Genomic DNA, 23095 nt, shown 5'->3' with positions numbered 1-23095 from the left:
GCCTACCTAATGACAGTAGATTTGGAAATACTTAAAATAATGAATTTGCTGTTAAGAATCGCCTATTACTGTTAACTAGGACTGCTTCATTTTCTTACTGGTGTGTTCGGGTCCCGTGCGGGGCATAGAGGGGCAGATCCCCACCTAGCTGAGGAGAGCTTCGGCCCTAGAGTTTGGCTCGTACTTGGGAGCCATTAAAGGTTGAGGGCCAGGAGCAACATGAGCAAAATGCTGTATTAGGAGGGCGAACCCCTCAGCGGCTGTGCGGGCGATCTGGGGGCCCCCCGCGGCCTCAGCAACTCCAGACGGAAGGGCACGTGGTCTGGCTGTGAACCGACTAGTTCCCTGTTGCTGTGACGCAGGCCACGAGGAGGGCGTGGCTGGCACTTTCGGGTGGTGCTGCATAGTTTTCACAGTACTTTGCCTCTGTTCCCTCCGTGTGCCTCGAGACCTCGGGGCAGAGGACGCTCACGCGATGCACCTGTCCCTGGGTCGCTGGAGTGTGAACGGCGGGGGGCCCAGCTGCTTCCTCGGCTCGCTGGCGGGGATAGGACAGAACAGGGCAGGTCCGATGTAACCACTGACGTGTAAGCAAGCCGAACGCTGGCCGGCCCCGATGTAGCTGGTCTGAAGTGCCGGGGCGCGGGGCCGGCGTGGCAGGCTCCCACCTCTGGATGCGGTGATCGTCCGGATGGAGAAGCTGACTAAGGCTGCTTCAGCTCCCTGGAAGGAGTTGCTTTCCTCGTCCTGGTGCGAGCGGGACTCCCATTAGCTCTCTGTGCAAGAGTGGTTCCCAGTGTCCGTCTTTTTCTTCACTCTTGCCGAGCCCGAGTTCCTGAATATGCCGCGTGCAGTTTTCCCGTCCGTACCTTGGCTTGGCAGCTGGGTCCTCTTCTCTTGGTCTGGGCGTTGGATGGCTGGCGTTGGAGCCCAGAGCCCGGGGCCCCTGCAGGTCACAGGGCACCCAGGGGACATGGTCGTGACTCACACCTCCCCTCTCTGTGGGCGTTTTTGCTTTGATGTTGTGCCCTCCTCACCTCGGCATGGTTGCAGGCAGCACGGCGCCCTTGTCCTCCCTCAGGGCGTGCAGCCCTCTCCCTACGTGTGGTCCCGACTCTTCCTGTGTGCTTCACGTGACTAACGCCCTGGGGAAAGGACCCTATGCTTCTGTTTCCAGACCCTCCCCGCCTCCTAACCCTACGTCTGTCCCTTGGGCCCTGGACAGAGCTTCTCAGGCGTTCGACAGCCTCTGAGCCTGACCCTCCTGTGAGGGGCAAGCCTCAGCCCCAGGACAAATCAGGGTGGAGCCCTTGCTGACCACAGTGTTGGCATAACTGTCCCTTGGGCTTGGCCGTGGCACTTGTCAGGTATCAGGAGAGGGCACGAGCAGGGGAGGCAGCGGCCCTACAGCGTGTGCACTCACACTGCGCCCGTCCGGCCCCCGTCGTCGGGAGCGTCCTGGTCGGCCGCCCCCAGCCGAACAAAAGGGAACCAGTAAACTCTGTCCCGGAACCAATGTTCCCACCGAGACAGGAGACAAGTAAGAGAGCGTTTAGACTTGCAGTTGGAAAGAAACGGGGAGTGGGGGCGGGGAAGCTGGTCTGGAGTGGGGGCAGAATAAACCAGAGAGAAAGTGATCTGATTGGGAGGGGCCGCATCAGAAAGGAAAATGGCCACAGTGAGGGGCCGTGAATAATTTAGGGCTGTGAGCTGTCCTCCCACACATCTGTCTGTCTGCTGACCCCCAGAAACGGCCCCTTCTTCTAGTCCATCAGGGCCTAACTCCACATTTACTACTTACCTGCCTTCCAGAAGCACATCAACCTTTCTGAGCCTCAAGCTCATCTGCCCTGACTCCTTGTGAGAGAAAGGCCTTGAGAGCCCTGAGCTCTTAGCCAGTATCCTGGATGCTCAGGTTGTTCTTGTTCCTCCTTCTGTGGCAACGCCCAGTGTCTGGAACCTACTGTATCTGCATGTTTCTGCAGCCGCAGTCGTTCAGAAAGAAACGGGCGCAACCTCTCTGCTGATAGTAAAATCTCGAGAACGATCTGTGCGCCTACTGTGTGCTCAGTGTTGTGTGACGGGCCGTGGCACCGACGCGTGTGCCTGCCGTGTGCTCAGTGATGGGCTGTGGCATGGAACACACCCAACACAGAGTCAGACCTGGGACTTGCGGCCGAGGCTGCGAGGAGAGACTAACATTTGTGAAATAAGAGTGAGCTGCAGAAGAAAGCAGCGTCACTGATGTGTGCTCACCCCCATTTATCCACAAGACCCGTGTTGCGAGCATGCTTCGGATTGCTGTCGAGACAGAGGAAGATGCCATCGACATAAAGAGCGACTTTACTGGGATCTACGTGGTAGGGCCACATCAGAGGCCTTGGGGTTCAGCTGTCTGTAGTGGTTGGAAATGGAGTCCAACTGCTAGAAACAGACCCAAAATAACAGCTTAAAACAAAATAGAGGTGGGTTTTTATCTTTCTCTCCCCAAGAGTGGGCATTCAGCTGCACAGGGTCTTAGCGGCAGCTCCATGGTCACCGGACGGTCAGGCTCCTTCTTTTCACTTTGCCATCTTTAGCATTTGCCTCATGGTTGCACATTAGCTGCTGCGATGCCAGCGGTCGCGTCCACATTCTATGAGGAAGGCACAGGGGTACACCTTGTGGCCACATATGCAAGTATGTTTGCCTTTGACGAACTTTCTTAGAAGTCCTACCTACTGCTGATTCATGCTTACAATTCATGCAATATCTCCATGCCAGAAGCCCGGAAAGGTGCTCTTTCCACCAGATACATTTCTTTCTGTTGCTAAGAAAGGAAGGGGGGACAGATAGTAGAGGGTAGCTGGCGGTTTCTGCCTCGCTCTTTGCAATGACTCCTGCTGCGGAGTCAAACCCAGAGGATATGCAAGTTCTAGATATAAAATTGTACGACCGTCTGTCTCACAGCCAGCCGCATGCAGAGAGCCCCACGATCCTTGGGAACCCCCTACTAAAGAATTAGCAGCAAGCGGCTCCACAGCTCCCCGGGCCCTTGGCCTCAGACCCTCAGCTCGTGGTCTGTTTGGGCACCAGCTGAGCATGCTTGCTGCCCCTGGGAGCCCCTGTCGGTGAGCTTGGGGCTTGGGGTGCCCCCGGCTGCTGGTGCCGCGTGTAGAGAAAGCCTGCAGGCCTGAATTGGCCCTTGAAGCTGCAAAGAGAATAATTTAAATGTCTGCATATTAGAGGGGAAGAGAATAACTCATAAAATTAATTATTTGTCAGCCTAATTTGGAAAGTTATTGGAACGTATACGCACATAACTCTGGAGTCCGTCAGGACGCCATGGGAACAGTTGGAAACGCCCCGCCTCGGGAAGAATAAGGCTTCCGGCCAGCCTGCCTGCTTCTTCCTCCTCCCCTCAGCCAAGCGGCAAGCCTGACCCATCAGGGGAAATGAGACGTAACTTGTCCCGACTTTAATAAGCTCTTTGGATTTCGCTCCTCTTGAGAAGGCATCAGAACGCCAGGGAGAGCTGGTGCGGCTCGCCGACGTGAGGCTGCATGTGACACGGTGCACAGTCGTTCTCAAAGAGAACTCCCAAATGTCGCAGCCTCGGCCCCAGGGAGCAGAGTCAAGGGCGCACAGGCAGCCCTTGACCCGAAAAGATCGGCCAGCGCTTGCCCCGGGGGCAGACACCCGCGTGCTGCTGGGCACACGTCTTTGGTCTCGAGTCTCTTTTCTTTATGGAAGCTCTCGAAGGAAAATAAGTCATCTGTGCCTTGAGTTCAGCACAATGTGGTATGGATCCTTGAAGAAATTTGAACCCACCTTTCCCCTGTCACATGCCCCCTTTTTCTTTTCAATCCCGTTTATTATTGAGATCTGCTAAAAACGTCTGGGGTCTACCTTGGTTCTCTCTATTCTCAGCATGGGCTAACACCTTGGACACACAGGGATTATTTAGTATAAACTTTCTCACTTCCCCTGCTCTTCATACCCCCACCCCATCCACTGTCCGCCAATCCCATTGAATAGATTTTATTAGGTGCCTCCGTGACCTTTTCTGCTCCAGGCATTTTAAAATGCGACCTATTAACTTACCAATCGGGCAGCAAAATTCTGATACAGTCACAGTCACATGAACTTTCCAAGGGGTGAGAGGAAAGGTCCCTCCTGTCCCAGTAGCTGCGACCAAAAATCCAGCAAACGCGGAACCCGCTCGTCAAATTTCCAGTGTGATTACCCAAAATGAAGTGGAAGCGAACTTAAATTGACTCAGGAATTTCTTTCAAAATGCTCCAGAAATCAATGTTCTCGGTTGCAAGTGGAAGAAGCCTTAAGCATATAAGTTCTGCAAAACTAAATGCCCAGTGTAATTACCAGCATTGTTCTTACTGCCAATGTCAACTTCAGCAACCTTCCCATCATTCAGTAGGAGAGGGAAAGTACTGTTGTCACTTGAAGCAGTGAGTGGCCCAAATTCAAGGCTCACACGATGTTTGGTTCCCAGATTCAGGTTTTGTTAAAAATGTTGCAACTACCCGCGAGAGCCCCGTGAAGATACTGTGTGACCATGAAGTCCTCAGGTGACCCTGAGCATGGAATCCTACGCGCTGCCGGAGCATGAGAGATGCTGGCTGGGTCCCAAAATACGCCAGCCTAGACCCGCGAACTTCCGTCCGTTTCTTCACTGTGTTCATAAAAATGCAGATGCTGGCTTTTCCATAAAGGGTCCAAAGACAAATGATACTATACATCATCATTTCGAACACACCCAGGTTTTAATTTTTTTCTGGTTTTATTTCTTTATCATTTTTCTTCCTTGAACAGGTATTTTTGCGCTATAATGATTTATTCTGGTTTTGGAACATTACCTTCTAATGAAAGGGAAATATTTCATACTTAAAGAGAAATGGAAAAAACATTTGGTTATCCACATTTCTAAAACATTAGTAAAAGCCCCTAAATGTTCACTTGGGCTTTGAAGGGTTTTCTAAAGTGAGGATTATAAATGAACACTCTGTTTGCAAGCTCCATTCGTATCTCCTCTTGGGAAATTCTCAATGTGGCATAAATGACATTGCACAAAAGATTTGTTTCGCAATCCTTAAGACTTTCTAGACCGCAGGCTGTGCCTACAGAATAGGATAATGTTCCAGATTCTCCCAGAGTCACCTAAAACACTAAGAACTGAACAAAATGATGTGGGATGTTCCATCAGGATTGGGCTTAATTCAGGCTTTTAGAATTTTCCGGAAAGAAAAGAAGAGGAAGCTAGCATTTTGGAGGAAGCCGCCCCCGACCAGTTTTTGTTGTCTTATCCTGCGCACCTGTGCTCCTTGCCTCACCTTGGTCATCGCCCCCCGCCCACCCTGCCCCCCGGACAGCTGTGAGAGATAGGTGTCTGTTTTTCTTCCACAGAGGAAAATGGGAGCTCAAAGAGGTAACTCACTTTCCCCAAGTCACATGGCTGGGAAATGCTGGGGAAAACCTAGCGCTCCTTTTTTCATTCTGCACGTATCACCCATGGACAGAAATTACTTCCAGATTTCCGGTGCAGCTTGAATACAGAAAAGAAGCAAGATCTCACGTCACTCGTGGATGAGTGGCAGGTGGGTGTGTAGTCCACAAGAGGAAATGTCTTTCACACTGAAACCCAGGACACATGCACACACACACACACACGCAGATACACACATGAACAAACACACACACACACACACACACACACACACACACACACTCACACACACACAGCTGAAACAAAAGGCTCGTGCGACAATAGTCCCCCCTACACTGTGTGGTGTTCTTTGATATTTGCCATCCTGTTTCATTCCATTTCACTCTCGGGTTCTCTAATAAATGCTGGCCACGGCCACTAAATTGATTTCCTGGTCTACTAGTGCGTTGGGAGACCTGCAGTTTGAAAACCACTGAATTCGAGCAACACAGGGTGTTTGGTTGAGCTGAACCCGTGTCCCTTTCAGAAGAGGCTCCTCCACTGGCCTGTAGGACGCACCAGGGTCCCCAAGGGAGTGACCACCGCAGCCACCGCAGCCAACAATGAAAGACCAAACAGGGATCTGAGTGGGGGCACGGCAGGCAACGGGCCTGGGCGCAGAGCTACGATCCAGGGGTTGTAGGAGGGTTCCAGCCCCTGGATCTGCGCAGATGACCTCGTGAGGGAGGAGGGCTTCTCAGGGTAAGACTTGGCCTTCAGTTGCCACAGGAAGACACAGGGAAAAATCGAACCGGTCTTAAATTGCCGTGACCAGCATATTGTTTGGTCATGTACAGACTGGTGTTCCCTACAAGCCTGGGGGCTCTTTGAGGGCGGGGTCTGTGTCTGTATCTCCAAATCCAAGCACAATGCCTGGTATGTAAATAAACAAGGCATAAGTGTATGTCCGATTAAAGACAGACGCTGATTGTCTCTATGTTAGTTTCCGGTGCTGTCTCAATTTACTCTCCGTATCCAGCGTGATGCCTTCCCTCCCCTCCTGCCTCTTCTGGTCTCAGGAGCTCGAAGGAAAGCCCAGTGCCTGCCTGCTCGACCTCACACGCTGTGCCTCCCCAGCCTAAAGCTGGTCCCGAAATAAATAAGGGGGAAAATAAGTTCAGAAAGGGACACGCACAACTTCTAAAGTATTAAAATACTATTTTTTATTCAGGCCATTAAAAGAGACCTGAGCTTATTTATCCAAGATCTGTCCCCCTAATAACGCTTTAGAAATGTTTAATGCAGTGAGAACATTCCAGTGTCTCAAAACGGCAAGAACCATAACAACCCAAGAACTTGTCCGCGGCCTGTAACGATCTGGAATTAACCATCGCACCCGCCACAAAGATTGCAATAGAGACATCCGTGCAGCACCGCGTAGCCAATAATTCTTCCACATGACGAGCTTGCGGCTCCCCTCTTTGAGAGGCATGTGCATTTAATTCTGGGGAATTGCCCGGAGGAGTCAATGCCCACGAATCCCCACCAAGTTCTGGCTCTAGACGCCGCAGCCCTTAGGATTTGATGTCATCTCCTCCAAGGATAATGAAAAAGAGAGTGCGCAGTTGTGGTGAAGACGGAAGACCCGTGCGCCCTCGCACGGCGCAGAGGCGCTGCCGGGAGCTCCTGCCCCGGCCAGCGGATCCAAAGCGGGGAGACTCCTTCCCGGGCAAGGTAGGCCCCGCGTGGCCTCACGCCAGGTGCTCACCGACCGGGAAAACTGACGGCGCGCTTGAGGGCATTGAAGGATGAGCCGTTTTTGCAGTAACACGCTGTGTTTCACAGTTTATCTCTAACAGATAAGGTGGTGCTACCTTAATAGATAAAAATTGTGCTGGGCAAAGCACTGTGATTTCATTCCGTGCTAAGTTCAGCTAATTTTACAGCATTGTCACTGGGATGCTTGGCACTCTTCGCTTGGGTTTACGTCAGTCTGATGGGGCTAATAAGCAGGGTGCAGAAGTCAGTCATTTTCCTACCACAGAAGCCTGGACGCCCGTGTCCCCTGTCCCACGAGGCGCCGTGAATCTCTGAGCTGGTACTTCCCGGTGTCACCTTCTTCCTTTGACCTGACATGTTGTGCGTCTCCAAAACATCACATAGCTCTACGGTCAGCGGAGTTTTGTTTAGAATGACCGTTAGTTTAAACCGATTCTGCCATTTGTGTAGACGGAAGCCAAGATGAATTGTAACGCTAGGCTGGGATTTACTCAAGGGTGTTGCACATCAGCTTGCGTAATTTGCATAATATTGTTTGAATACTTGAATGAAACATACCCTTTCAGCTGCAGAGAATAGTTCGGGAAAATTGCTGGCCCGGCATAATCTCAGGTTCTCTGGGCTGGAAATAACAGTACACGTTCCTGGCAGGAAAGGTGGCAAAGAGGCTCGTGAGGACAGGAGTGGGGTCTTCTGCCAACCAATTAACCGGCTCTAAATGAAATGAAAGGTGATCGTCACGGGGAGGATGGGGGGAGGGAAGGAAAGAGAAAATGGCAGAAAAGAAACTGCAGAGCAGTGGTTGTCAGTCGGGTCCCTGTGCCACTTGTTAGAAATGCAATCCTCGGGCCACGTAGACCCACTGGATCAGAAAGTCTGGGGGCGGGGCCTGCCCTCTGTGTTTCAAGAAGCCCCCAGATGATTCTGGTGACTCTGATCTGAGACTCACTTCTCTAGAGGTTGGTAGGTAGCAGAGGGCCGAAACCATGAACGCTGTGAGTCTCTCCATATTTATGTCTCTGGCATTTTCGAAGAAAGGGGGATCGTGCCCGGGGAGGGTCAGTACCGTCAGCTGGAAAAAAGTGGTTCTTCCCATGAACGAGGGCACGCGCTGTGGGGAACGTAGGAACATGGTATGTCTCACAAGAAATCTCAGCTGTGGTTTAGAAACTCTGATGGTTGGGTAGGAGGCTGAAGTCTTCCTTAAGATAAAGGTCATGACTCGGAAAAGAAAGAAGATACAGGCAGTGGTCACTGGCAAATTAGGGTGAGTGAGCTGTGTGGACCACGACCAGCCACCGAGAATAATGCACGGGTCCTTGGAGGAGACCAGAATCCAGAAGAGCCTCTCCTCCACACTTGTGCCTTCGGCATTTTCGAAGAAGGTGAGGCTACGCTTCAGTCAAGTCAAGCAGCCTGATCATGTTTTAGTAACCTTTTTCCTGTGGCTTGATCTGTTCCCTGTCAAGGTTAATGGGATTTGTGTTCGAACAATAGACTGTGACAAGGGATGAGTTTCATGTCAGAAAGGATAGGAAGAACACATTCAACAGAAATTCTGTTGAGAAATTAAGGATAGAGAGGAGATGTGTACACGAAGCTATAAAAACACTCGCTAGAGGACAGGACTTCAGGTTCCACTTCAAAGAGGAATCGAGAGACCTGAGTCTATAATTGTCAGGAAGCAGTCACTAGGAGTCCCCTTTGGTCATTCAGAATGAACCGCATCCCACCAACCTCATTTCCTTTTGGAGGAGGGTTACTGAGTTGACAGATCCAAATAGTATAGTCATTCTGTAGCTTGATTCCCACTCACTCATTCATTCATTTTCTAATTCACTCACTAAGCACCTTGTGGCTACGATGGGGAAATACAGATTGGATGACAGAATAATTAGATGGGTCCCCAGGGCTTGGCTTCACCCAAAGAGTGTAACTTGCCTGATACACCACCACTTGGAGGATAACTCCAGATGCAAAATCCATCATTCTTCTGGGCTTTTTTTGGTCAGTACTTCTACTGGCGACTTGGAGGGAACAGAGATGGCACGCGCATCAAATATGCAGGGGTCACGGCTCAGAGGGGATGATTCGTGTATTCTATCCCCAGATCAGGAGTAAAAAATAAATTGCTTTCTTAGATTGATGGTTGAAATCAAACCGAACATAAAAGAAATCAAGTTGGGACACGAAAGGTATAAGGGAAAATACTTCAGTTACGCACACACACCCCAGTCATGTGACAACAAGATGGGGAGACAGGACTCGCCGACAGTCACCACAGAAAGTCTCAGGGGATAGACTGAGCGCAGACCCGAGGAGGACTGAGACCATAATCTTCGTCTGTACAGACCATCAAGGCAGATCACAGTGCCAAGGAATCCTGTCTGGCTGGATGCCACTTGGGCACTTGGAGCGCTGAGATCGGCTCCAGGTGCCTCAACGTGAGGGGTGGGGAGAAAACCAAGGCTTCTCGGAGGAGGAGACCGGTATAGAGTGGGCAGTGAGTGCTCCCTCAATCCTGCCGCATGGGAGACAGAGGAACAGGATGTCCACTTGGCCCATAGTAGTAAAGCCCGACTGGACATTCCTGTGATTTTCAAATAGTCTAACAGCTGTGTGTGCGGGGGACGCTTTACCCAGGAGGCAGATGGGCATCACTGGTCAGAAGTCGTGGAAGGAGAGGTTTCAGTTGAGCATGAGGGAGAGCCTCTCTGCCACACACGGCAGGGGTTTAGCGTGACCTGAATGGCGGGAGCGTGGAGCTGGAAGCTGTGCCGACGGTGGCTGAGGGGCCACCCATCTGCGTGCTGTGGGTGAACCACGTGGCCTCGGTGGCCCTTTCCTCTCCTCCTCTGTCTGCAGAACTCTGTCTGCACCGTCAGTAGGGCCATTTGTGTGGCCCTTGCCTCTACGAAGCTTCACAGAGGAAGGATTCTTTGACAGAACTCCGGCTGTCATAGTGTCATCGAACAGAACCGTGATGCCGAGTCGGCTGTACGTACTGGAGTACGTGTCCGTGGCTCGGTACCTCCTCAGGTGCCTACCCAGGTGTGGGGTTGGTGCGTGAATGGAATGGAGTAGGAAATCCGGAAATGGACTCGGTTGCACGTGGAAATTTAGTACCCAGTAGAAGTGGCATCTTGCAAGAGTAAAAGAGACCAGCTTTTTGATAAGTAGTATTGAGATAAGTGGATTCCTCTGTGGGAAAAGACGAAGCTGGGTCCACTCCCTACACCGAATTCAAGGGTGCATTCCAAACAGACCAGAGATGTCCATATTAAAAACGGAATCCGCAGAAGTACCAGAAAAGAAAAACCAGCGAATTCCCCTGTGACCTAGAATTGGGGGGGCGGGGGGGGGGGAAGTTCTCTATTATTCACAATCTGGAAGCAATAAATGGAAAAAAATGATAAATTTGACTACATAAAATGTTTAAATAGCTAAAATATTCTGTATACCAAAAAATACAATAAGCAGAGGGGGCAAAGATACAGAGCAGACAAAATTATCTCCCAGACAAGTTATTAGCTGCACATTAAGCTCTGTCAAGAGCCTCTAAAAGAGAGAAGTAATACACCGATATGCAAAAGAAAGAAGTCAAGAAATAAGAAAATCGAATCAACAGCAGTGCAAATGCCCTTAGCCCCGTGAGAAGATGCTCCCTTCTACCAATGAGAGGAGCACAGAGCAAAGCTACACAGAGACACCATTTCTCGCCTGTCATTTTGGTCAAAATGTGAACATTTGACAATATTCTGTGATAAGGCTTGAAAGAGGGGCACACTTCTTCACTGAGAATGCAGCGTGATACAAACACGGGGAGGTCGATCGGCACCCGACCCTGGATGCCGCGACCAGTGGGAGGAGGGTCCCCGTATCTCCTCCCAAAGCGTGTATGGATTACAGGGGGAAAGGATAACTCTGCTGAGGCCCAACCTGGCAGCAGGTGGTTACAGGGAACCTCCCCGGCGACGGCACAGATCACAATCGTGCAGAGAGGACTCGACAGGAGAACGGAGCACCACCGCTGTGCTCCTCCTTCCTAAGATCCATAGCTGGAGCCTAACCGAGAAGAAACATCAGACGAACACAAACTGACGTGACAGATGAGTCTGCAATAAATATCCCAAGATGTCCAGGCCACAGGAGTCGAGGAGAAATTGAGCTCCAGGCTGAAGACTGAAGAGACAGGATTAGGAAAGGCAGCGCAGGATCTGGACCGGACCCTACCGCCGCAGGGGACCTCACGGGAGAAGCCGGAGGACCCGACGACGAGGTACGCTTCTGGTATCTGGGTTTCCGTGGCTGTAGGGCGGTGAGGTGGTGAGTGTCCTCGTCTCCCGGAGCCACAGGGCACGGATTTGGGGAGGGGGAGGGGCTTACCTTGGTAGCTCGCTATGAAACGATTTTGAAAAAAGTCTTTGTATAATGTCTGAAAGCATCAGACATTTCAAAATGAAAATTACCTGTCTCGTTTAAAACTATTGCGAATTCCTTTTCGTCTTCTACCCCAAACGGGTGAGACTTCTAGTGCCAATAACTGGCAGAGTGTCCACTCTCCGCTTTGTAGAAAGTTACTCCAGTGAGACAGATAAAAAAAATGGAGTAGCACATACCTGAGACGGTCCACCTCAGCGCTAGAGGTTCCGGAAGGACCAGACCTACCGAAACGTCCGTCAGCAGCGTCCTGGGGGAACAAACCAGGCACGGAAGCCATTCTGCAGCCGTAAGGAAGGAAGGCGGGCGTTCCTAGAACAGCCCCTGCAGGGAAAAGGGGGGCACAGAAATAGATACCGGGCTTCTCATCAGCTTTGACACCATGTATCTATTGTATCCGTTTATAAAACTCAATTTTAAGACACTTATAAAAAGTTCTAAAAAACTGAAGGCAAAAATTTTAAAAATGAATATGAGCGCATATTGAATTGGTGGCATAACCAAACAGAAAGCAGTGACTTCAGGTCTCTTTAAAACATGGTCATTTGACTGTATGTCCCTAGCAGGATATACTCTAGGTGCAAAAAAAAAAAAAAAAAAAAAAAAAAAAAAAGAAGGGAGGGAGGGAGAAAGGTCTACAACTGTTTTCAGCAGTCACGTCGTGGTGGTGTTGAGTTTGGGTTTTAAGGCAATTGCATGAGCATTACGAGGTAAAGCAAGTAAGTATCATGTTGATGTTATTAGGAATGGAGACTTTTATCAAAGAAACTGAGTTTGAAATAGTAGTATGATGTTTTACCTTTAAAAAAAAAAAAGAACTTTTTAAAAGGCCTAGAAATAGGAACCAACCCCCTCGCACTGAGCTTCCTAGGAACCACAGAAATAAACGGGCTTTCTTGGATAAATAAATGGATGCTTCCAGGTAAGTTATCCAGCAGGTAGCCCATAAGGTGAGCCTGTGAGATCTTGAGAGTTCAAAAAGCAAGGAGAAAGGAAGGAAGGAAGGAAGGAAGGAAGGAAGGAAGGAAGGAAGGAAGGAAAAATAAAAGAAAAGAAAAGAAAAGAAAAGAAAAAGAAAAAAAAAAAAACGAACTATCAAATCCAGGAAGAACTTGTCAGAAAGACTCAGGCCCACCTGGCGAGACTCCCACGAGTTAAACATGGGAAAATATGAAAATCATGAAAATTAATAATAATAAAACTGCAGTGAAGTGAATGAAAAGTTTCAAATGCATTTTAGTCCATGGATTCCTAATAGTATTTCTTTAAAGCCTCTCTGGTCACCTTTGGAGAATGTAAAGGAAACTATTATGTGGTGAATTTGTATAAACCTTGCCAATCAAAAATCTCAGGATGTATAGTGAGATACTTGACCTTGATGGGTGAAAGTAACATTTTTAATATCTGGTTTTACTCCTTGGATGGCGCTCCATTTTGACTGCATGCAGACTTTTAACCTCTTCAAACACGTGGAAGTTACCGTTGACGAGAAGTATTTGTACAAGTAGGTGGTCGCACGTGTTTGAAGATAATTTATTACTCTCTCCACCCAGTTAGGAGAAACTTCTTCCTTGCCATTAACCGGAATGCAGATAATTCAGCCTCTTTAAATTGCACTTTACGGGCATAATTTCTTTAGGCTAAGAGCTCTTCCTTTTATTTCTTTGACAGACATAACGTTGAACATTTTTTTGTGATGAGGTGAACGGATTGGATTCTGAGCAAATGTTTTTCATATCAAGTATTTCAAAATAATGGGCATTTCTATGGATCTACACAGAAGTTGTTGCCAGTCTTAATATTTTTCCTTCAGAGTTCAAACGCTGACTCCTTTAGAATTATAAAATCGATCCCATATCGCTAGTGCACAGTTTTTAACGCCGTAACCACGCGGAGTTTCTTCTTTGAACCCATACGTGTCAGGATACTTCGGCAAGATCTCGGCAGGTCTCCACTGTGTCCGTCTGCCCAGGTGCTCAAAAATGTCAGTTAACTACGCCATTGTTGGGGCCCATAACTCATCCTTCAACAAATCTTCAAAGGGAGGCCCAGTCAGTAAAACTAATAACAGTGATCATAACTGCTTTGTTCAGTTCACACACTCTTGCAAGACCCTTCTTTCGGACAAGCCCATAGGCTTCCACCTGGAATTGGAACGGGAAACAGGGAAGTCCCCGTTTTCGAGGAATGCTATCACAAGACAGATGGGCGGCATGTCAGATGGCCCAGAGACAAACTTAGCCCAGGTCATTAAACCAGAAAAGTTTCCGTCACAGATTGATGAGTGCTGATATTTCAAACCTCGCCTGACGTGTAGCGTTATCTTGAATCCCTCGAAAGGAAAGCTTCTGTCAAAAGGGATGCCGTTTTTTTTCTCTCACAAGGCAACGACAAAAAAAAGGTGGGACTGTAGCATGCTTGAATTTTATTAGATTTACCATTCTGACAGCATCATTCAATGCGGCATTCGGGGAGGCCTACAGGCCACCACTTAAAGAGGAGAATTTCTCTGTGAATGAAACAATGGATTTCTGGAATCTCAGGCTTTTCAGATTGAATTTTGCAGTAAAATCTTTATACCCTGCTTTTGCCTTTGGTATACATCGCTTACAAATGTGTTCTTTGATACATATAAATACACATTTATTCCTAGCATCCATTTACCTGTGACCATTCCGTCCTTCCTAGCATGTCTGCTATGCGTGCGGTATACTGTGGTGCCCCCCGCCCAGATCACTTCCTGTGGGGTGACACGCCTGTCACCAGTGCCGGCACCCGGCAGGCTCAGGGCTCACTGTTGTGACCCTCCTGGAACTGCCCACTGCTTCACTCAAGAGGACCCCCCTCCCATGGTCAGCCTGTGGCTAATGGCTCGATGCTCTGGGCATGGGAAAGCCTAGTCCCTTGGCCTCAGTTTGGGACAACAGCTTAGATCAGCCGAGGCCTCACTAGCTGCCATCTCGAAGAGCATCTTCTCGTGAGCTGTCCTCACTTCCTCGCCTCCTTCTAGGTGTATCCTCTGAGCCCCCATAACGCTTAATACAGGGAATGCTTCTTCACAAACAGGGACACTCAATCTAACTCGAGTATGTATTTTTACAACAAAGTAACGTTCTACCCATCTCTTTTGAAGGAGTCACTCAGGACGTTTTGCTTTAATAATGTTCCGGACGAAGTTTGTCTCTCTCTGGGTCATCCGACATATCATCCACGGCTTCTCACAGTGCCATTCAAGAACAGAACCTTTCCTATCCCCCGTGCATCATCGGTCTCAGACTCGTTGCTGACAGTTTGCACTCAGTCTGGCAAGAAGAGTGATTCTGGGGTTGCAGGAGAATTGTTGGCTTCCGCTCTCAAGTGCGGGACGATGTAACCAGCTTCTTGAACTTGATCTGATACGGTTGCAACCAAACTCATAAATACCCTTCCTTCCCATTGTGTAGCTACAGGCAATTTCCCACTTGTGATCTTTTCTGTGTAAGATCAGTGCTTTGGGGAAAGGGGTTGCTGCAATCTGCCTGGTATTGTCACTTCATCACATTCCTTTCCCATCACGTACTAAATTTCGGCTGAAGAAGAAGATTATCCGAGCACACAGATCTCAATTTCCGATCATTGCCATGACATTCCTCAGGTAGAAAGTTCCTTTACTTTTGGAGTAGGTGGACCTAATGACTCCCATTAACCAGAAAGTTGTCCGTTATGCTGGGGAAGTATGTCTCTGTAAATATAAAATAGTGTTAATGATATAGATGTGAACAATTGTAATAAATATTATATACTTAAATATAAAGTACATAAAATGGACTGTAGGTCTTAATGACTTCAGCAATCAACTTTTCATAAAAGTTTTGTTACATGCATTCTTAGGAATGTTTGCAAATGAACTGAGTTGAAAAATCAAAAAAAAGAAGACGCCTGCATAGGCAGTATTGACATTCATTTCTATTTGATTAAAGAACTAAAAATCTGAAAAATTCATGACATATAAATATTAACTATGTATTCTATCCCAAATATTTCAAAAAGTCAATTACTGGGAGCAGTAAAACTCTGTAGTCTTCTTTAATGAGTTGATTTATTTATATAGCTTATTATTTTAAAACATTTTTCGATTTCTAAAATTAGTAGACTCATTTTGAAATCCATCAAGAATCCGCTCTTGCTGAATTTACATGACTAACCAGGAAGAAGGGAAGGAAAGGAGGGAGAAGGAATTTCTTTAAGATCAACCCAGGGTGGTGCATTTGTTAGTCAGTGAACTTCACTGACAATCACTGTCGCCCACAACCCAGAGTTCACATTAGGGTTCGCTCTCGGTGCATACACTCTATGGGTTTTGATGACGGTATAGTGACCCGTGTCCGTTATAACCTCACACAGAGTGGTTTCCTTGCCCTAAAAATCCTCTGTGCTCCACTTTCTTCACATCCCTCCCTCCCCTCTGACAAGCGCCGACCTGACTGCCCCTGTGGTTTTGCCTTTTCCAGAATGTCACGTGGTTGAAATCGCACAGTATGTAGCCTCTTCAGTCCGGCTTTTTTCACTTAGCGACGTGCAATGCATACATGGGTATAGTTTTCGAGTGTAATTCAACAGTTGTAAGTGTTTCGGTGGCTGCAGACCGCAGTTTGCCACTCTGAAAAATTGACAGATGGCAGTAACCTGGGCTCTGGTGTGGCCCATCCCAGGCGCCTGACGGGCCCTGCAGCGCCTCCTGCTGGCCCACTCCAAGAACCATACCCCCCCCCCCCCCCCCGCCATTGCGTTATCCCACCACAGACTTTTCCGTAGCGGATAAATTCCTGTTTCTAAAACTCTGTGGTTTTTTGTTTCACATGCCGGAGTCGTTCGGTGCCCTTGGGTGCTGGGTGCTCACGACAGAGATCCTCGTCCTTGGCTGTGAGAATCGAGACAGTGCTGAACGGCTTGAAGCTGTGTTGAATTTAAGACTGAGAACATACTGGGTTCAGTGCTGAGGGAATTATCTAGAGAAAATGTATTTTTTTTTTAAGCAAGGAAAGCCACAAAAGAAAAAGAAGTGTGGAAAACCACACTTGTCACTTTACCAAACCTCTTCAAGGCCTGCAGTTAGGGACAGGAAAGAAAGACACTTCGCATGCTAATTTTCTGGGGAGAAAAATGCCCCTGAGGCCTTATTGGGAGCAGTGGGAGGCCACAGCTCCCCTCAGATCTCCTGTGAAGCCTGCAGACAGGTCCCAGCCACCGCCCTCCGCCCTCCACCCGGAAGGTCTTTCAGCCTCTATTGGAAGCTGTGTCAAGAAAGATTTTCTGGCTGTAGCTCTTTCTCTCACTTGAGAGGATTTTTTATTCCACTGTCCACGAATGTGTGAGGCATTTCCGGCGACAGTAATTAGGCCGGCAGGGAGCCTATGGATGCCCAGGAGAACTGCTGAGTTTGTGGATGGAGCCCAGGGTGGGTGAGAAGAAGGAACCTGAGGCTCCAGAATCTCCGTCCCGTGACTTTGGGGTGGAAAGGGCGTCCGGCTCCGTGAGCTTCGTGCAAGGGTGTGGCACCAGCCATCCTTACCTCCTGACTTCGCGTGACTCCAGGTGAGAGAGCCTGGGCAAGACAGAGCCGCGTCCTTGGTCGGGTCACCCCAGGGCCCCCGGGGCCCGTGGTGCTGAGACCACGGTGGACCCCAGAGACACGCTGACCTTGGGGTGACCAGCCCAAACCAGGAAAGCATGAGCCTCTCGGGGCAATGATCATGTTGTCCCCAAAGCACTGCAAAGACGCAAGATGTCCTCTGAGGACACCAGGAACTTATCGCTCATTTAATTTATGCAAAATCCCAGTTCTTTGCAAGTGTTATGTTCTAGAGAACATCACAACGTTGGACAGGAAGGCTGTACGGAGTCTCAGTCCACGAAACCTCAGCACCGAGCCTGCGTCCAGAGAGCGCGGCTTCCGGGAGAAAAGCGCACTCTGACTCGGTGGTCTTCTCCTCCCAGCCGCTCCTTTTCTTCCCTCCTCCTCACCCATCTGGGAGTCTGTCCTTTATCCCTCCGTACAGACTGTTGACATTTTATGGGACTCTCAGCAGGTGAGATTAGAATCTATCCCCTGCCAACTGTTTTCTACGTGTCCCCTCTCTCATTTCCTCCTATTCTATTTCTTTTGCCTGCCTGCTCTGGGATTAATTAGCTGTTTTTGTATCTACATTGTTTTTTTTTTTTTTTTCCCTCACTTGTCTTGTTCTGTATCTCTTTTCAAACTCACATAGTGATTGCTCTGGAATTTAAAATCTATATCCTTAGTGAATTACAGTTTCTCCTGAAGTGCGGCTCGTGCATGACGTGAGAACTTCACCCACAGATGCTTCCGGCGCCTCCCTCCCACCTTTCGTGCCGTCGGGGCCGTTTACTTCACTCTTACCCACGTTACAAGTCCCGAGAAAATGCGGCTCTTCTAGCTTTAAACAGTCAACTCTATTTGAGAGTGAGTCAAAATAAGGAAAGAAAGAGATCTACCTTCATTTGAACCGTGTCTGGAAATCATTTCTCCGCGTAGACGTGCGGTTTGGGTGTCCACTGGACAGCACATTCCCCCAGCATGTCTCGTAGTCCGGGTCTGCTAGTAATGAATTCTCTCCATTTTCGTCTTCCGGAACACATCTTTATGATGCTTCCACAGGACAAGAACCCCGGGACGATAGGTTTTCCCATCGGTACTTTAAACATATCATACTCCGTTGCCTTCTGGTTCACGAGAAGACCGTTGCAATTCTCTCCTTCGTGTATCTGTCTGTCCGTATTGAACTTGTCTGGGCATCGGCACCAGCCAAGCCCTCCGTCCTCTGGCCGCTGGCGACTCATTAGGAAGTTTAGCTGAGTTTCCCTTACCCGGCTGTACGGTGTCCCCGATGGTGCTGCCCTGCTGTGTCACCGGTGAGCCGGCCCTCACACTCTGACCCGTCAAGAGGGGTGTCTTTTCTTAACGTTCCAGACCACCAGGTTGTCCTGTCGACCTCGGCTTTCTGTGGGCTCAAGGAAAGTTAAGATTTTGTAGTTAGTTCAGCTTTTTCTTATTGCTGGATGTGAGGTTCTTCCCAGCTTTCTGCATCCTAGGCACCGCGACCCCCCTGGGCGCTTTTAATCCACAAATGCTGAGCGGGGAACGGGACCGTGGACTCGGTGGCTGGTGGAGGGAGGGTCTGAGGTCTAGCGCAGCCAGGGTCCGGAGCAGATGGGAAGAGAGTGTGACTTGTAGAGCCCAGTTGAGGGGCTTGGGCAAATTTTATGCGTTTTTATTTCTGCCTAACGAGATGAGCCTTCCAAGAGGAGAATAATGAGAGATCACGATGATCTTTCAACAGGACCATGCTCTGTTCCCACATGTTCTGGGCCAGGAGACTGTGGTCTTTGTTTCTTTACCTTGAGCCAAAAGATCCTTTCAGTTTCTGCGTCCTGTTTCTGAAACAAGCAACCTTCCTTTGCAGAAAGTCGGATGTCACCCCCAGGGTGCTAGTCCCCTCCTTCGAGGCCGCTGGGGTTCTCATCCTCCACCGGCTCGCCAGGTCACATCACTGCCTTTTCCGCAACACTTCTGATTCCCCCATTGCCTACTGTATATGTGATCAACCACTGGGTTCGGCACAGGAGGCGATGCCCAAAGCAACCTAATCCACTTCCTCAGCCACACTGCCCCTGTGCACCCCATGTTTCACCACGCTCACTGTTTTCTCACAGTGCACCAGAGATTTCATAAACACCAGACCTTGCATGCTCCATTTTCCGGGCGGAGAGCGCCTTTCTCAAGGCCCGTCCTTTTGGACCTAGTCCAGATGCCTCCTGACTTGAAGGCTTCCGTGCTTTCCTAGGACGGAGTCTGCCCCGTGAGTCTTCCGCTCCAGGGAGCGATTTGCCTGTATCCGTCAAATGAGTATCTCCCCTAGAATGTGACTTCCTGGAAGGCAGGCCATTTGGCACGTATATAGCTGGTCAGTAACAGAAAGACAGCAAGAGTGGAAAATCTTAAAAATGGTGGTCCCGTAACAGACCAAGAGAGATTTAGCCTCCAAATGAACGAATAATCCATATGGGAAGGGATGCCTTTTTTTTTTTTTTTTTTTTTCCGATACGAAGGATAAATGGGCTTGAAACATAGTGGTGTCTAAAGGGGGAGGGGCTTCTAGATGAAACCTTGCCTGAGTCTCACACGCCAAGTAACCAAAAAAGAAACCAGAGAAAGCTTTCATTAGCTATTTATCTCGGGATTCCTGGGAAAACGTCACCCGTGGAATGAGATGATCCAGTCCACTTCTCTGCCTATGCCTTAAAGAATTCTCCAGAAGAAAATGAGAAATAGCCTAGTTCTTTTTCTTTCTGATGCCACTATTAGCCTCCAAAAACATTCATCACACTTCGCTCTTCTCGATGGCGTAATTGCCTGTGAATCATGAATGGCAGCTCAGGGTGTCTTTCTCTTCTCTTCTCCCTACTGTGCTCCTGCTGTTTGCCCTGCTGTCCTCCACGACCGCCCGGGAACAGTGCCTACCGCGCCCCCCCAGAATGTGCAGACGGACGCTGTGAATTCCACAACCATCCAGTTCCTGTGGAACCCTCCACCTCAGCAGTTCATCAATGGCATCAACCAGGGATACAAGGTACCCGGACCTGGCTCAGAACCCTGGGTGGCTGTCGTGCTGTGTTATGGTCTTGTGGGCTGCCCACCCCTCATCTCATCAAGAACCCATTGCACCAAGCTACGGTGTATGTCGACCTTGGTCGGGGCTGGGGGGTGGTCAGCATTTATCCAAGGTCTTATCACTTCTACTGGTTCAGGAACTCAAATTGTTAGTTTTCAAGAGGACGTTTCAGATGCAACAGAGTAATTTCTTTTGAAAAAAGCCATTCGTTTTAAAATTACCAGTGGAAAACCTATCTGGATTGATTAGAATCAGCATTTGTACAAACCACTTCTTCCCGGCAAGGGGTCCTCTCGGAAGAACAAAGGGCACTGGACGCAAGTGAATGATATTTCTATCAAGTAAGGGCATTTATTCCTTCCCCCTCTGGATTTAAGGGAGAGTTCTGTTTATAGAACCGAGACCAGAGAATTTAGGTCACCTACCTGGACTGAAGTAGAGACACAGACCGATCCCCACCATCCAACCTCCTTCTGTCCTTAGCTACCAGAATATGTTACCTTCACAGGTGCATTTGGACATAACTTCCCAAAGTGTAGTTCATCTTGCCGACTAGATCAGCTTCTAGCTGGCCCGGGGTCCTGTGTTAATTTTACCTACAACGTATTCACAGGTGTTCTGCATTAGAAGGTAGACTTAGGGAAGATCTTCATGGGGAGGGGACTCCACCTAGTCCGCTCGAATTCTTGGTAATTTCAGATTCGGAGGGTATTATTTCCTTAGACACCTGGTTCCCTTTTTTTCTCCATTTGGATTCAACTTAGAAAAACACTTTTTGGTTTTCATTACGTGGCAGATGTAGCTAGAAATTTGTCCTGCCTTTTCTTCTTTTTTTCTTTTTTTTTTCTTTTCTTTTTTCTCTTCTTTTCTTTTCTTTTTGATTCCCCAGAAGAATCTACAGTCAGAAGCTTTTTTGAGAGAAAATCATAATGATCAGATCAACCAAGATGATTTTGCCTCCTTGGCTTTCCTGTCAGGTCTTATTGGCAAGACCAGAGGGTTCATTCGATGGCTCGACATCGGTTTGATCTCTGTAAATACGCTTTGTGTCCTGAGGCACGTCAGCCTTCAGACCTAATTAGCCCTGCAAATGTTTGGCGTCACAGGAATTAGAAGTCCCACTCATACATGATGTTGCCCGCATGTGAAAACAACATCCCTTAGAATATGTAGATGCACTATTTTTCTTCAAAACTGTAATCAACCTCCTAAAATTCTTTTCAGAAAAGCAGTGTGACATAAATCACAAATAATTAAGATTCATTCCCATTGAATCAGGGGGCTTCTTTTTGAGCCAGAGTAGGTGACTATCTGGAAAAAATATTTGTGTCCGTGTTTCGTTGTACTGATTAAGTTGAAGAAAGATGGTGTCGTCTTTATTGCTTAGTGTCTGAAAACACGTACATCCCGCATCATCTTTAAGTGAAGCGTAAGTGAAAGTTTGAGGAATGTCGGTTATTTCAAATTGAGTTAAAGTAGAGATTTTATTTATATGGACATGTATCAAATACATACAAATATATGATCTCAACAATCTACGAGATGTCTCTTAAAGTCAGTATGTTTAAGTGGGACTCTAAAACGTTAGACTTACAGAGTTTCTTGATCGTGACGTGGCTCTCTTTGAAGTTACGTCAACCACAAAATAAGATTCTGATACAGACTTGAGAATGAAGACATACAATTAAAAAGGATTTCTTTCTCACCCTGTCCCGTCCCAGCTTCTGGCATGGCCCGCAGAGATCCCGGAGGCCATCACTGTGGTCACCATTGCGCCAGATTTCCATGGAGCCCACCACGGGTATATAACGAACCTGAAGAAGTTCACTGCCTACTTCACGTCAGTCCTGTGTTTCACCACTCCGGGGGACGGGCCTCCAAGCACGCCTCAGCTCGTACGGACTCATGAGGACAGTGAGTACCCATCTGTCGTGGTCGCACCAGCAGCCAAAGTCAGCCCTCCAGGAGGCCCGACCGCTGTCTCCTCCAGCGCTGGGCGGGGCCCACGGAGGGTCATCAGGAACCTCCATGTCCTCAGTGTTCGGGGTGCGTGTGCTCTAGGGAGATAGTCAGTGGAAAGTAATGGTAATGAGTGGTGGAAGGCGGTCCCTGGGATTGGAAGCCTGGCAGGCGGACAGAGCTCAGAGGGAAAGAGAAACAGTCTGGTCTCAGCCCTGTGGTCAGCCTTTCATCTTGCTGGTCCTCTCTTTCCCCAGATTTCAACTTCCAACCCCCTTATCTTCTAGAATGCCCTGCCAGGCCTCCCAGCCTGCGTCTTCCCTGACCCTCCCCGGGGCATCTCACCCTGGGCCCCTCTGAGCACCTTGACTCGGTGTTGTCTCTATCCAGTCATTTCACACCAGCTCCTGCTCTGCCCTCAGACCAGATGACACTGCAGAAGGCATTATATGGAGAAGTCACCTGAGAAAATGACCACACGTGTGCACAAAGGCACCGACATAGGGGGGCTCACAGCAGTTATTTGCAACTGCAAAAAAAAAAAAAAAAAAAGAAGAAGAAAAACATTCAGATATTCCAGAGGGGTGTAACTGAAAAACTTATGGAATGACAATATACTAAATATTTCATCAGTTATTAAAAAAAAAGTTTAGAGAGAAAATGGTCATGATCTAATGATAAGTGAAAAAAATAATACACAAAACTGTATGAGATACAAATTTTATAAAAACATTGTATAAAACTTGTATAAAACTCCATGAGATAAGACCTTGAAGAAAATACGTCACATTTTTTTTAATGTTTTATTTATTTTTGAGACAGA

General features: G+C 48.4%; 1 protein-coding gene across 1 annotated transcript in view; it reads left to right on the top strand.

Moving 5' to 3' along the window:
• The window catches only part of SDK1 (sidekick cell adhesion molecule 1), a 526124-nt gene that overhangs the window by 350533 nt on the left and 152496 nt on the right, over nucleotides 1-23095 (top strand). Inside the window, 2 exon segments of the mRNA XM_049639338.1 lie at nucleotides 20156-20271; nucleotides 22035-22227. Coding sequence (XP_049495295.1) covers nucleotides 20156-20271; nucleotides 22035-22227 — 309 coding nt within the window.

Source organism: Panthera uncia, chromosome E3 (genome assembly GCF_023721935.1).
Source record: "Panthera uncia isolate 11264 chromosome E3, Puncia_PCG_1.0, whole genome shotgun sequence".
NCBI lineage: Eukaryota > Metazoa > Chordata > Mammalia > Carnivora > Felidae > Panthera > Panthera uncia.
The sequence above is the reverse complement of the archived record's forward strand: the minus strand, read 5'-3'. Positions and strand labels throughout refer to the sequence as shown.